General features: G+C 41.9%; 1 protein-coding gene across 3 annotated transcripts in view; it reads right to left on the bottom strand.

Moving 5' to 3' along the window:
• The window catches only part of FLT4 (fms related receptor tyrosine kinase 4), a 133520-nt gene that overhangs the window by 19543 nt on the left and 98453 nt on the right, over positions 1-15524 (bottom strand). For all 3 annotated transcript variants that reach the window (XM_072990071.2, XM_078385649.1, XM_078385650.1), the window contains exons 16-22: positions 15130-15236; positions 14042-14177; positions 13037-13141; positions 6551-6664; positions 6264-6352; positions 4054-4207; positions 808-902 (exon numbers count right to left, since the gene is read on the bottom strand). In XM_072990071.2, the coding sequence (XP_072846172.2) occupies positions 808-902; positions 4054-4207; positions 6264-6352; positions 6551-6664; positions 13037-13141; positions 14042-14177; positions 15130-15236 (800 nt within the window). The remainder of the gene's footprint in view (positions 1-807; positions 903-4053; positions 4208-6263; positions 6353-6550; positions 6665-13036; positions 13142-14041; positions 14178-15129; positions 15237-15524) is intronic.

Below are 15524 nucleotides of genomic sequence, written 5' to 3'. Positions count from 1 at the left end.
CATCTGGGGAACCAAGGCTGGGAACCAGTGCTGTAGAGTGTTAAGTCAGCTTTCCAGTTATCCTCTTGCTTGAGACGTGTAATGTCTACTCCTTAGGGTGCAGCTTAATGGAACTATTGCACACAAGCCATCTTATTTATGTGCTAGACTGCATTACATACACAGTAAGAAAATACAAGAAAGCCCTGCTAGAGAAGACTGAAGGTCTATGTGTTTCAGCGTCCTTTTTCTCAGAGTGGCTAACCAGATGTCTCTAGAAACTACAGGCAGGGCCTGCAACCAGTGGCATCTTACTGTTGCTCCGCAGCCATCAAAATTCAGTAGCACAAGCAAGACCTGAAACACAGTATTACAATGAGGAATATTCATGTTCTAGTTTCTAGCCTATTAGGTCCCTTCCTCAGAACATGCTATTCTGCTCCCATTCCTTATTTATATATTTCCCTTCAAACAATCAATCAGAATTCCATGCCAGTGCAGCCAGGGCTTCTCCCATGCCTTCCTAGAGAAAAAATCATTCTGAAAATTTTCTCCTAAACATTCTTATACTTCTGCAAAATGTGGCCTTTTCCAAATCTCTCAATATCTCTTTTTTGTGTATGGATAGTACTGGTTTGGCTACACAAGCTGTTTTGGCTACATCCTGTGAGAATGAGTTTGCTATTAATATGCAGGATGCTTCTTTTGGAACCTGGAGATTCTAAATAGCCATTGTGGGCATGGACAGACCCAATCTTCACAAATTTGTTTAATATCTGAGTGCAGAAAGAGAAAAGGCTTGTCAGAAGAAATAAAAGGAGGGCTCACCTTTCTAGAAGCTAGAAACTCCATACCACGGGCAACCTGGAAGCTATAGCAGATCAGGTCCTCCATTGTCAGAGGGCTTTGCCACAAATCATCCACTGTACAAACACATAAGAAAGGAGTTTATTCTCTGAAGGTGAGTGACAAGGGAAAGGGTTATGTTTTCCAGAGAAGAGGCTATACTAATATTCTCTTTTCCCTATTAATTCTCTTTTCTTGAGAATAGCCCAAGAAATTTTAGATTTATAAGCTTAGACTTATTGGCTAAACAATACATCTAAGTAGAGAAAGTGGATTAACTGGTGTCAAAAGTTACAATACATGGCTCAGCTATATTATCTCAAGTTTATGTGAACTCAGTAGGAGCTGAATGTATTTAGATAGGGTGCTGTAGTGTTAGAGAGTGCAGCCAAGACTTGAGAGACCAGCGTTCTAATTCTCCACTCAGCAAGGAAGCTAATAGAGTGCCCATGGGCCAGTCTCTCTTCATCTCTCTCAGCCTGACCTACCTCACTGGGCTGTTGTGAGCATCAAGTAAGGAGGAAGAGAGGTATGTATGTCATCTTAAGCTCATTGGAAGAAAGAAGGCATATAAATGTAACAAACAAACACAATCTGCTGGATTGCAAATATTGATAATTTTATCAATTATGCTAATAAAAATACTTCCTGAATTCACATTCATTACTCATGGAGTGGAAATTACATGGCCTGAAGGCAACATGCCATCCTTAAATCATTTTCTACTGACTCTTGATGCACCTATTCTTTTCTGCTCAAGAAGTCTTCCTCCATAGGAGAATTGTGCCTCCAGGGGAGCAATTATTTTAGCCTCCAAGGAGTTGAAATCTTGTGGTTGTTGTGGGTTTTTCGGGCTCTTTGGCCGTGTTCTGAAGGTTGTTCTTCCTAACGTTTTGCCAGTCTCTGTGGCCGGCATCTTCCGAGGACAGCACTCTGTGTTCTGGTCCAGAGTGCTGTCCCCTAAAGATGCTGGCCACAGAGACTGGCAAAATGTTAGGAAGAACAACCTTCAGAACACGGCCAAAGAGCCTGAAAAACCCACAACAACCAGTAGATCCCCGCCGTGAAAGCCTTCGCGAATATATAGTTAAAATCTTGTTTAGCCTAAAAATCAATTTTATTAAGCAAAGCAAAATGCAAAGTGTGCTGCTTATATATCGCCCCATAGCACTTCAAGCACTGTCTGAGCAGTTTACAAGTTAATTATACAGGCTACACATTGCCCCCCCAGCGAGATGGGTACTCATTTTACCGACCTCGGAAGGATAGAAGGCTGAGTCAACCCTGAGCCGGCTACCTGGGATTGAGCCCCGGGTCCTGAGCACAGTTTTGGCTGCAGGACAGCAGTTTAACCACTGGAGGTGACCCTTCTATCCAGTTACTTCTGGTTTCACATGGGAGATCTAGTGCAGCCCTGGAGGGCACATGGGCTGGAAAAAAACCCCTGGCCACTGACCTTGCCTGACCATGATGTCTGTTATCTGAACTCTCTGTAATAGATATTACTAGGGACGGGGACTCAAGTTGCAGGACTTGCTGTCAACTCGGACGTAAGTCGCACCGGCAACTCAACGTGGACCCGACTTGGGTTCCCCCCCCCCCAGTGACTTTGACTCGACTTGTGACTCAGAAGCCTACTCACCCCTCCCCTTTTTCTGGGGGGAAAAGGTTTGTTTTTAATAGGAACTCAGGACTTGGGACTCAGGACTTGGTCCAAGACTTGGCAACATCCCTGGTTATTACCTTTACAGGAAAGGAAAAGGTTGGCACCTGCCAAGAGTTATTAGGTTAATTATGAGACACAGCAAGCAGGTGTGAAACCTGTTCAAGAGAATGAAATTGTGCACAGGGTGTCTCTATCAGAGACTTGCACGTCTGTTTCTTTGATGAAGGAAATTGTATTTTAGTACCAGGTAGATGGTACACCTGCCTGCCCACCAGCAATTCATTCTGTGTATCTGCTTGCCCAGGTGCTGCCTGATGAACCTCTTACAGGATAGGATGCTCACATTTACAGCTTTATAACAAGAGTGGGTAATCTGTAGTTACTAGGATATTGTTGAACTACAGTCCTCATCATCTCAGGCCAGGGTGGCTGGAGCTGATGGGAGCTGGATCCAGCAACATTTATTTATACTTTTCTTAAAAAAATCATAAACCACTGTCAGACTAGTTCTGGGTGAAGATACAAGCAAACATCTGGATGGCTGCAGGATCTCCAACTCTATTTTATAATCTCATTATCTAGAACAGTAACCATTTGTTCTTCTTAGAGGGGAGAAGACTGGACTACCAGGAAGAGCCTTCCACTTTACTTTAAAGGGATTTCTTTGTCTTGAACAAAATGTTCAGACATTTGACAGAGAAATGGGAAAGGTACAACAGTTGCAAATATAGCTATCAATAAGCACGAAAGCACACAAGTTCTCTGTGATTGTAATTCAGCCTGTTAGCGTAGAGATTAGAAAAGTAATTGTTGTTTGTTTAGTTTTTTGAAATCTAGTATTCGAAAACTGCTTTGTTAAAGCTTTCTATGCTGCAAACATTCCATAACAAAACCTTCCAGCAAACAAACCATATAAACGATACATTCATTCATCCCTATGTTAGTGGTACCCAGCACTCAGAATCCTATTGATCCCATACAGCATAAGTGTATCCCAACCATGCCACTGCCTCCACTTTTGTCCACATGTCACATTTCTCACCTTTTTCAGTTCAGGAGAACAGTGGCATACCAGCTTGCGTGCTTGTACACACAATAGATGGCAAACAAGGTGAAAAATTATGTGTGATTGCCCATACACACATGACTTTTGTGAGTACAGAATCACATGACATGCTCTACTGAAGGAGGCATTGATACCTCCATGGGAAAGTCTGGGTCCACCCAACATCCCCTAATTTTTTGATTCAGGAGGTATATTGCTCCTTTCAATATACAGTACTGTATCCTGTTGCTCTTCCCCTTGACTTTTTAAACGGACTGATCTTGCTGAAGACCAGTATTTCAGCCCCCTTTTTATTATATTCTTTCAGCTTCTCTCACCCTAAAGATCAGGATGAAACAGAAAGCAATCAACTCCATCAATGGCTTTAATAACCACTGGAAGTTACTAGTGGAATGTTTAAAAAAATCCTGCCTAATTTTTTTTTCTGTCCAGTTTCTCCAGAAATGCAACCCACTGCTTGGCAAAGCAGAAAACTGGGATAGTTCCTCTTCTATACCTTCTTGTATGAGAGGCGGTGGCGATGCTTGACTCTTGTTCATCAGAAATCTGCTCAGGATCACACTGTCACTGGTACCAGAACGGCTCCTCCTGTCTGCTCTGGCAGCTTCTACAATAGAGCGAACCTGGATGCGTAATCTGGGGGATTTTTCCTAGAAAGCCAGAAACACACCATCAGAGGGACAAACAGCTACAGTCATTCAGGCACTCTGGGCACGCCTTCTCAGTCCAGGATAAGCAGCCCAGAAACGGTAGCTTCCATTTAGTAGAAGAAGGTGGGGACCTTTGGGTTAACCCAAGTGGGGGAAAACATAAAATAAGCTCTTTATTTTGCTTTTGGATCCTTTCGTTAATTACATTTAGACATATTCTGCAATCTAATTCATTTCATTTTCTGAAATATAGGATGACAAAGGTATCGAATTTCAATCAGATTTCCTCTGTCGCATTATCTCTATTTGACCCACATACATAAAAACTTCTCATGGATATTTCAACAAATAGTGTGAATCTTGCAACGAGGACTGCCAGCTGCCAATCGGGATTTAGAGAACATCATGGAGGGAGGTGTGGATTTTGAAATTTTAAAAGGGCCTGGAAAACTGGAATGGGTACTCTTTTGATGCTTCATGACTTGTTTGCCGTTGCTGCAAGAGCTCCTCTGACCTCCATTTTGGTTTTGGATTGTCATCATCCTTGAAGCTACCTGCTGCTGTTATTGTTCCTTTGTTGCTGATTATATTTAATTTTTGCATCATCGTCTTAGAACTGCAAAGCTGGAAGGGACCCAGCTACCAATCAAGTCCAACCCTTGTTAGGAAAGCACAGTTGAGAATCAAACTCCCAATCTCTAGCTCTACAGCCAGTTACCTGAACCACTACGCTAACAGTTCAATGCTGCTGTTTTTCTGTTTGGGGTTATCTGTTCCTTCCTTTTCCACTGTTTTGGATTCTTTTGTGGGGGTTTTTGCCCTTTTATTTTATATTATTTTGGAGGGATCCCTCCATTTCCTTTATTTCTGCTGTTGACTTCTGGAGTGCCAGCCTGCCCTCCCTTCACACACACCCCTTTCTATTTGCCCTGCTCTTGCTTTTCCCAATGGGGCAGTGTTTTGTTTAATGTATTCACGAAGGCTTTCACTGCCGGGATCTAATGGTTGTTGTGGGTTTTTTGGCTCTTTGGCCATGTTCTGGGACTCCCAAACAAACTGCCCCAGAGCACAGAGTCCTACCCCTGTCCTCTGAAGATGCCGGCCACTGAGACTGGAGCAACGTTAGGAAGAACAACCTTCAGAACATGGCCAAAGAGCCCGAAAAACCCACAACAAACATTGTTTTGTTTGTTTGTTTGTTTGCTTTACAACTTACAATTCAGTTTAAAGCTGAACTGACAAGGAGAAGGAAGAAGACAGGGGGATGGTAATTTGATAATAAATGTGAATTTTACAGTACTCTTAGTGCCTGCCTGTCTATGTCCAGTGATGACTGATTTTTGTTTCTTATACATTGTTGTTTTCACCCACTTTTGGAGCAGATGATTGTTGTCTTGTCTGCTTTTTTGAATACTTTTGGTTGTTCTGTAGGGTTTGGCTAGCACCAGAAACTCAAATGATGAGGTGGGATGTAATGGAAAACCATGTAATGGTGGACCATTTCATGTTTAACAAAAGGGCTGGGATCTGAATAAAGCATCCCCCAAAGGAGCTCAAAATGAATGAAATCCAAAAGTTTAAGATGTGCACATCCCTATATGTTATTATGCAGATCCGCCACAGAGATTTTAAGCAAACTATGACTATACTGTAGTAATAATTCTGCAGTATCAGAGTAAATGTCCACTTATTCCAGCGTCACTGTGGCTAGCCAGATACTTTTGAGAAACCCGCAAGCAAGAGGGAATAACCCCTTTTTTGCTGTTGCTCCCAGCAAACTGGTACTCTAGGAGTACTGCCTGTGATGTTGCTAGGGTAGATTTAAAAGCAGTGGAGCAGTGGCCGGGGGAAAGATGTCGAAACCTGCCTCTTCTTGATATTCTACCCTGCTTTCCTCTACACCTCTCTTTCTCCTGGTGAAGCTTTTAGAACAAATGTTCTAGATTTAACCAAGAGAAATACAGTTGGAGGAGGCAGTATGGAAGCAAAAATGTCCACCCAGACTATCCAATAAAAATGATGAAACAAATATTGACCAAAAATGTCAGTCACATACTCTGTAAGGACTGAATCCTTCCCGTTTGGTCCTCAGATAATTAGATAGGTTTCCATATTTACAGAATTCAACAATGACCATGAGGGGACCTGCAGGGGAAAAAAAAACACAAGAAGAAACAAAGTGTATTCTGGACAGAGTTGAGTTTCTGAAACTTTGTCTTGCCTTGACTTCCGCACTGTACATTCCTCACACATAGGAATATGGATGATACTTCCTCAAATAATAGTTCTTTTACTGTTTCATACACCCTGTTTTTGCCATCAAAACTGATCAAGAATATTTACCATTCGGTTTGGTGCAGGCTCCCAGAAGGTTCACCACATTAAGATGGTTTCCAATATGGATGAGAATCTTCAACTCTGACATGAGTGCCTTATGCTCACTCGCAGTAGCTCCCTCTGAAAACAAAGTCACAGCAATCTCTTGATTACTATAGTCAAGCTTCACTTATGCATACCCATACCAGTCCTCCAAATTATTCAAACTATTTTCTTCTTTATTTATACAACAGATACCAGATCTTTTCAGTAGTGACTGCTCTGCTCTGGAACTCTCTTCTTATGGAGGTGCGACCGGCCCCCCAACCTCATGAGCTTCCGCAAGTGAATCAAAACCTGGCTTTTTACCCAGGCCTTCCCAAGCACAACCCTTGTGTAAAATTATGCTGGCCTGTTGTCTGTCATCCTATGTCCCTGATGAGTGATTTTATAAGGGGCCGGGGTAGGGTTTTGTTTGTTTTCTTTTAATATGTTTTATATGGTTTTAATATTTTAGCTGTACATTTTATATTACTGTATTTTGTAACCTGCCCAGAGTAGTGGCATGCTCACTAAATGGGCGGGGTATAAATTTAATTTAAAAAAAAAGACAAAAATTTTATTTTTAAAAATATACACATACATTATATTGTATTATTATGAACATAACAAAATTCACAATAAACATAGGATAGTTCTCTTATTTAGGATCCTGTCCTTTAACAGAGAGGAAAGGATAACTTTTGTGGCCACACAGAACTGGCACCTTCTTGAGACAATGAGTATTTTTTGCTTTTTGAAAAATATATGGTTAGTATGTCCACACAAGAGAGTATTTGTCCTTCAAGTACTGTATTTGCCACTTGCAGCACAGTCATACGCTCATTCACACAAATGTGAGTCCCACTGAAATTGTATGGGACATAATTTTGAGTAAATATACATAGGATTGCACTGCACGAATGCTATATAGGTACAGGAGAAAAACTACTGGCAATGGGCCATGGACAGCCTTTGTCCTAATTTTATGTTGGGTGCACATATGTGTAAAAGAGAAAGAGAGAGGGAGAGCACAAGAACACTGAATAATCTGCTTTTTAAAATTGCTTAAAAACCCCCAAATTTATGACTCTACTCCCTTGTGGAGTTGGCTCCAGTCACCATCAGCCACTGTAATCCCAATTTTGGCCATTGGCTCAATTGGGAAAAGATTTCCCATCCTAGCCATTCAACACAGGCATAACCATGACTGGTTCACTGGATGCGTGTGAGAAGGCTACTCCATTAAGATACACTGGATTTAACATGTGCTACAGATTTGGAGAATATGAATGAAGCTTAACGAAAATATCAATTCCAGGAACAAAGAACACAAACCGAGTAGGGCCACTGGCTGGCTAGCCCAGTCTTGTCTACACTGATAATCAGGGGCTTCCCTTGTTTTCCAAAAGAGTCTTCCCCAGCTTTCTTGGAGATGCTGGGCAATAACCCTGGATACCAAAACTGAAATATCCAGATTGGCCAGTGGAGGGGATCAGACAGTATTTCACTAGTACTATTTTTTTTTTCTGGCAAAGCTTCAGCTCACATAGCATGTGTTCTGCTGTTAAGTAACAGTACTTCCCTGTTTTGCACAAGAATAAATTATTATATAAGTATATAATATTCTAAAGTGCAGAATATTCTAAAGTGCTAAAGTTTTAACCTTTACTCTTCAAATGAATAAAGTAATAAAATAATGGAACGTTTTCATTTCGGAACTCAGCAGCATATCAATTTAAGACACAAAGGTATAAAAAATCGTTATTCTACTCAGATTTTGGTCTCCATGGCAAATTGGCCTCAATTTTACCCAGCTCCCTCCCTCTGATTGTTCTTGCTGCCAAAACTAAGAAAGCCATTTTGTATGTTAAATGAGTTTTACTGTCACTCAGTCTTTCTATAAGGGTAGCAGATGTTTCAAAAACCTCTCTTTGCAGTTTACATACAAATGGCAGGTAGAACACAATGTGTATGAAATAGTACCTGAGAATAGCTCAATAGATTTTTTTTTGTGCAAAGTGCAGTTTGCTGAGGAAGCAGGGCTGCCTTTGTCTACCCTATTGTGTGGATACACTTGGTTCTCCTTTTAGGTCAGTTTGATCTCCAATGTGCATAGATCAAACATGGAATCTCTGTTTTTAGAAAGAAACCCTTTGTATTACTCACTGTGTTGGGGTAGTAAAGTTGCCATTATCATTATTGTTCTATTCATATAAAAATCAGGTTGGACTGTGTGTGATCTGCATGTTGGATTGCTACCAAGGTGCTAGGAAAAAAAATATAACCCCCCTTCTCATCTCCTCTAGTGGACAATCCTGATATCATAGTGTGCCAGGTGCTTTCAAAAATACCAAAAAACAAAACACAACAATGCTCTCTGTGTCACTTAGGATTGATAAGAAAATGACATAAAGCTTAAAAACCACCTCTCAAAGGAATTAAAATGCTTAAAAATGCTCTTTGGAGTTAACCAGAAATGTTACTTGTTACACTGAAAATCACTCCTTTGCAATGTAACTTGAGCCCTCAGATGAGATAAAGGTCTTGTGTCTAGAATGAGCACACCCTCAAGTGGTGAGAAAAGTGTAACTACCAAAACATGTTAAAAGGAGCTGCGTGTTACCTCTTTGAAAGGTAAACAACGGCTGGAATCCTGTTGCTTTACATATTACAGTGGTGCCTTGCTACAGTTACTTCGCATGACAGTTTTTTCACTAGACATTGACTTTTTGCGATCGCTATAGAGATTCGCAAAACAGTGATTCCTATGAGGGAATTTCGCTGGACAATGTTTGGTCCCTGCTTCGCAAACCGATTTTCGCTAGACGACGATTTTGACAGCTCCCTCCGAGCTCACAAAACAGGTTTTTTCGGGACCTAAGCTTCGCAAGACAGCGATTTAAACAGCTGATTGGTGGTTTGCAAAGTGGCTTTCCTATGGCCGATCTTCACTAGACAACGATGATTCTTCCCCATTGGAACACATTAAACAGGTTTCAATGCATTCCAATGGGGAAATGCTTTTCGCTAGACAATGATTTCGCTAAATAGCGATTTCAGTGGAACGGATTATCATCGTCTAGCAAGGCACCACTGTAATTGCAACTAGAGCAGGCTCATTGAAGCAGTGGGGATTTGGTGAGTCTCCTCCTCTGAAAATTCTGTTGAATCAATGGGCCTACTCTAGATGTGACTCGCTATGCTATGCATCAGGATTTCAGCTAATGTCTTCATTTGCACATCTAATCCTGGAGACATGGAAGTAAAGGAGGTAACACAGCTGAGGATAAAATGATGTAAGAAAGGGAAAGCAACATTTCCCGACACCCCCCCATCCCAGGCAGCTCTATAGGAAACTACATTACTTGCATCCAGTTACCTCCAAGCTCCGGTCCAGGCATAATAGCACACACCCTCCACTAAATGTCTTTTTCCTGCATCCTACTGATGGGAACTGCAGCACTTTACTTTTTTTTTCTGCTACTCTTTAGTCTTAGAATTCCATTGCTTCATTCTGGTACATCTGTGGACCATCCCTTATTGAGGATGGTAAGTAGCAAGTGATGCTAATTTAAGTGTCTTTGGTTTTCAGAAAAGGGATTTTTCAGACAGACATTTCCATTAGCAATACTGGAGCCCAGGACTTTGAATTTCATTTCATAACAGCTTCTGTATCCTTAACAATAATAAAGAAAAAGAACTTCCTATATATTCCTATGCTAATTGAATAAAAACCCAAGAGTGAATTAAAATATGGATGTAAATGCTGCAATTTAAAAATGTTAAGAGGAAAGTCTGTTATTAATTTAGGTGTTTTAAGCTAATCTGTAAAATAAGAACCTCCCCCATCCCGCCCCCAGGTATCAGGGCTGCTTTATACCAACTCCAGTTGAAAGCATTAATCAGTGTTATTAACAGACGAGGTAGCCTTGGTTATTTTTGTACAGAGGGCGGAATGTTCAGATCTCTCTTTCCTGCTCTGTGATTTCCTTGCCACTATCTTGAATCTTTTCCCTTTGGGCCTGGCTCAGCAATCTTGCTCTCTTCCCCCTTTGCCCATTCATAAATTCTTCAGTGACAGCTGTAGGCCTGAAAGAATCCCTTATACTTGATCCTAACCTCCCTGGTTTCCTCATTTATTCCCTTGTTTCCCTGGCTGCTTGATTTTTATTTTCCATTTTCTTCATTTTTCCAATGCCTGAGCAATTCATTCTGGTACTTTTACAGAACGAAGATCTTCTGCAGGTGATGCTGTTCTGTCCCTCCAGTGCTGCCTGGGGGCTGTACTGCAATGGATGCAGGAAAATGGGCGGAGGCTGAACCCGGACAAGACGGAGATTCTGAGGGTGGGTGCCCGCACTATCAGAGGCTTGGATGTCTCCCTCTCATTTGGGGGGGGGGTGACCCTTGCTGCAAAGAGTGGGGTTCACAGCCTGGGGATCCATCTGGACCCGGCGCTCACCATGGAGACTCAGGTGGCGTCTATGGTCCGCATCACCTTTTTCCACCTTTGGTGGATAGCCCGGCTGCGGCCCTATCTTGATGTGGGGGCACTCACTACCTTAGTTCATGCGTTTGTAATCTCGAGATTAGACCATTGTAATGCGCTCTACAAGGGGCTACCTTCGAAGTTGACGCGGAAACTCCAAGTGGTACAGAATGCGGCGGCCAAAGTCCTTAGTGGAGTGAGAAAATACCACCATATTTCTCCTATTCTGGCCGCGCTGCATTGGCTGCCCATTTGGTTCTGCATCGACTTTAAAGTTTTGATGCTTACGTATAAGGGCCTCAATACTTGGCGGAACGCTTACTCCCACCTAGTTCTACTCGTGTCACAGGTGCGAGTCAGGAGGTGAGGCTGAGGAGCCTGATGCCGAGGGAGGCCTGGAAGGAAAAAAAAAGAAGAAACCAGGCTTTCTCGGCGGTGGCTCCTTGCCTCTGGAACAATCTGCCTCCGGAGATTCGCGTGGCTCCCTCGCTATGTACTTGAAAAAAAAACGTGGATGTTTAGGCAGGCCTCCCCCCCCAGTTAATTCCTGATTCTTTCCCCTCCTCTCTCTATTTGATTTATTTCATATGTTTTCCATCTTGTAGAATTGTTTAATTGTGTAATTTTTTTTTCTTATATTTGTGTTGTATTGTATGTTGTAAGCCACCTAGAGTGGTTGCAATGACCAGATAGGCGTGGTATAAATAGAATAAATAAATAAAATAAATTCTGATTCTACCAGGCCCAGGTAGTCTTGTAGCACACAGCATGCCCAGGCATCCCAAAGGGGAACTGCTCAGAAAGGTCCTTCCATGGTGTCCATCTGTACTTGCTAACATCCACACAAGGCAGGTGTGGCTAGACAAGGACAGATTTAGGGCAGACTCTGCTGACAAGAGCAATCAATCCATCTTTTTTTTTTTTAATGAGAAGGCTAATAGATAAAAAGAACCATCAGGTTTTCAGAGAATTTTAATTGGATATATCCCCCTGTGACAGAACTATGAGCTCATTTTTTTAAAAGTATAGGGGTTTTGGGGTGGTGGTGGGGTGAAGTTTCAGGAATGCGTTAAGATTCTATTTCACCTAACAGTTACATTTTATCCAAAGCACAAAGGAGAGTTTAAGAACGAAATTAGTGCTGGGACTGCTTGAGGTATTCGGCTTTCAATGGCCTTAGTATCCTAGCAAGTCCTGTAAAAAAGAGACAGTGAACAACTGAGGGAATACAGAGTACCATTTACTTGCTTATTGATAATTTAGCACGGGGTACAGGAACCATGTCATAATTCAAATCAATTATCGCCAAGCAATAAAGAAACAGCTTTGGGAGCAGATAAATAACACAGCTGGTGTTCTCAATATGAATAACAAGCTTGCCCAGTGATCTACTGAACACCTGAACAAGATAATGCATGGTAAATGGCAATCTGCACTGACCTGCTGTGATGAAGCAGGCAGTGTTTCTTAAGGGCATGTTTTAGTCTGATTTGTCCTCTCCTGATAATGACTCGACTTCATTCCTTTGTACTTGGTTCTGACTCAGTGGACCACTTCTGTGTTATTTAATAAAACATGACTCCACCAACGAAGAAAAACCATAGTATACTGTGTTAGCTACCCAATGCAATATTCAGTGGGAAGCCACTGATCAGTTTCAAGACTACTACATTCCCACCTACCCCCATTCCAGCTGACAGCTATACAAGGCTATACAGCCACCCCTGGCAGGATGAGCAGAGTCAAAGGCCAAGAAACCGAGTATTTGGGAAAGAAGACAGATAATCGCTATTCGGTGCAATCAAGAAATATCAGCTTTGTGGAGCTCCTTGTAATAAGGATAGATGGTCAGTAAGGAGAATGCTGAGGGTTTTTATTTAGATCATGAAGGGTCTTCCAGAGACCAAAATTTAACTACAAGGATGTGTGTAAATGAGCAGCAAATGCTCTGATATTTAAAGATACCCTCTTAACTCACCTACCTTTGAGCATTTTAACCGCCACTGTCTCACAGCTGTTGCTCTTGTTAATTCCAAATGCAGAGGCTTCCATCACTTTCCCAAAAGCCCCATGGCCTAGGACTTTACCTGAAAAAGAAATGCAGGTTATAAATGTGTGCACGAGCATGTGTGTGTATGGGGGAGGGGAGCGGAAGAGGGCCAGTCTGCAACTGGAGGAATTAGTTTTATATAATTATTCAAAGGACCCACAAACACTAACTTGAATGGGACAAAAACAAAACAGGAAGCTGGAGAGAAGAAGAAGAAAAGGTGTGAAAAGAGAAGAATGGCATTTTTGCCCTTCCCAGGTCGTTCTGTTTTCAGAAAAATGGCCAGGGGAGGAAACGAGACAGACCTGCTGGTGACAAAGCAAAGGAAGGAAATAGCTAACTGAAAGGAGGAGCTGTTTTTGTTGCCCTGGAGCAGTCCAGTTTGGCAGGGGAGGGCATCTCTTTGGGCTGTACTTATAAAGAATAACAATTGTATTATTGTCTCTTTTTCCCTTGGGTAGAGGCTGTAGGTATGTAAAGACAATTTTAGCATGCAATAGACAATCTTGCTAGGACAAGGAAAACTCTGCTTCTGAGAGTGACTGGAGAATGGCAAGAACAGGTATATACTGTAATGGAGGCCAACTGTAAAACAACAACAACAACAATCAGAGCCATATGGTTGTTGTGGGTTTTTCGGGTTCTTTGGCCATGTTCTGAAGGTTGTTCTTCCTAATGTTTCACCAGTCTCTGTGGCCGGCATCTTCAGAGGACAGCACTCTGTGCTCTGGGGTCCTCTGAAGTGCTGTCCTCTGAAGATGCCGGCCACAGAGACTGGCGAAACGTTAGGAAGAACAACCTTCAGAACACGGCCAAAGAGCCCGAAAAACCCACAACAACCATTAGATCCCGGCCGTGAAAGCCTTCGCGGATACAAATTAGAGCTATAGTTGGGAAGAACATGTCCTCAACATCAAAGAAGGTGCTTCTGCAGTACCTAGTTGAAGTCGCTCCCGAGGGAATTCCCACTTGCTGGAGTCATAGGGCAGGTATTCACATTGCTCTTCCAAGGGAACTTCACCTGGGTCCATGATAATGGACAGGTAGCCTGTCTTAATATCAGCATGAGCAGGCTGCAGGGGAGAAGCCAAAAGGAGAAGCTGAAGGATCTCTGCTGTTTTGCAAGGAGTATCTATCACACTGTGAAACTTTACACCTGGCTCTGCATGACAGAGTAAAGGGGAGTGGGTGGTCTATCTCTCTAGTAGAAATACTGGCATGGCCCATGCTCATAGATAAAGCCTGTCTTGGGGGGGAATGTTGTTGTTTAGTCATTTAGTTGTGTCCGACTCTTCGTGACCTCATGGACCAGAGCACGCCAGGCCCTCCTGTTTTCCACTGCCTCCCGGAGCTGGGTCAAATTCATGTTGATAGCTTCAATGACATTGGGGGGAAATACCTTTTGCTATAAAGCTAGGATATGCTGCATTTTCTTCATTTCTCCCTAAATTGGTCCTTGATCAAAGATTTTTACATACCAAGAGTTCATGTTTTATCTATAAAATATTCCAGCCTGATTCCCAAAACAGAGGAAATTAGCATTGTGTGGTTTGTTGGTGATGGCAAGTGGACTTCCTTCCACAGAGCTGCCAATTGTATTCAATTACACTTGCCATGGCCACTTGGGTTCTGCTGTAAACCAGGTGTTGCTCTGCTTCAGCAAAAATACCCCCAGCACATTGAGATGGAAGTGTAGAAATCGTCACCCAGTCATATCTTCACATCCAACACACACACTTCTTTTTCTCTCTCTGTTAATCACTCTGCCAGTCTCTGTTAAGCACAGGCTGATCACAAGGTTTGAATAATTAGTTATAGTTCCCAGCATATCTGCTACTAAGGATACCTATTAATATAATTAGAATTTTGTGAAAGTATCTCTTTACAGTCTCCTAACTCCAGAAATAAGTTCCAGATACACTGTTAAAAAAAAAGCAAAGTTATCCCTCACCAAATTACAATAATATAACTTAGTTAAGTCTTAGTTACTGAAAAGGAGTTAATTACAAGCTCTGAGACACTTACTCTTTTAATATTACAGAAGATTAGGATCAAGAGAATCCAGAAAAAGATGGCAATGACCCCTGTCCCAATTAAGATGACAATCTCCACATTGGTCCTGTCGTCTGAACCTATAGGAACAGTGATGGTAGAGTTGACAACAGAACGAAACTGAAAATAGGACATTGCAAAATCAAGGGTATATTAAGAGAAAGTGGAAGAAACACAACACGAATATTCTTCACTTTCTTTTGGGTGGGCTAAGTATTGAGGAATATTATTTTCATAGTATGACTGAGGGAGCATGAAATTGCCTCAGTGTAACAATGGTTTCTTTTTTGGATGAATTTTTATTTTGTTTCTATGTTTTTCTCTTCTTGCTTTCCCATCAAATACATTTCCTTTTAACAGTAGGAGTG

The sequence above is a fragment of the Pogona vitticeps genome, chromosome 2, assembly GCF_051106095.1.
Source record: "Pogona vitticeps strain Pit_001003342236 chromosome 2, PviZW2.1, whole genome shotgun sequence".
NCBI lineage: Eukaryota > Metazoa > Chordata > Lepidosauria > Squamata > Agamidae > Pogona > Pogona vitticeps.
Note: the sequence above shows the minus strand (reverse complement) of the source record. Positions and strands in the feature narration are given on the sequence as shown.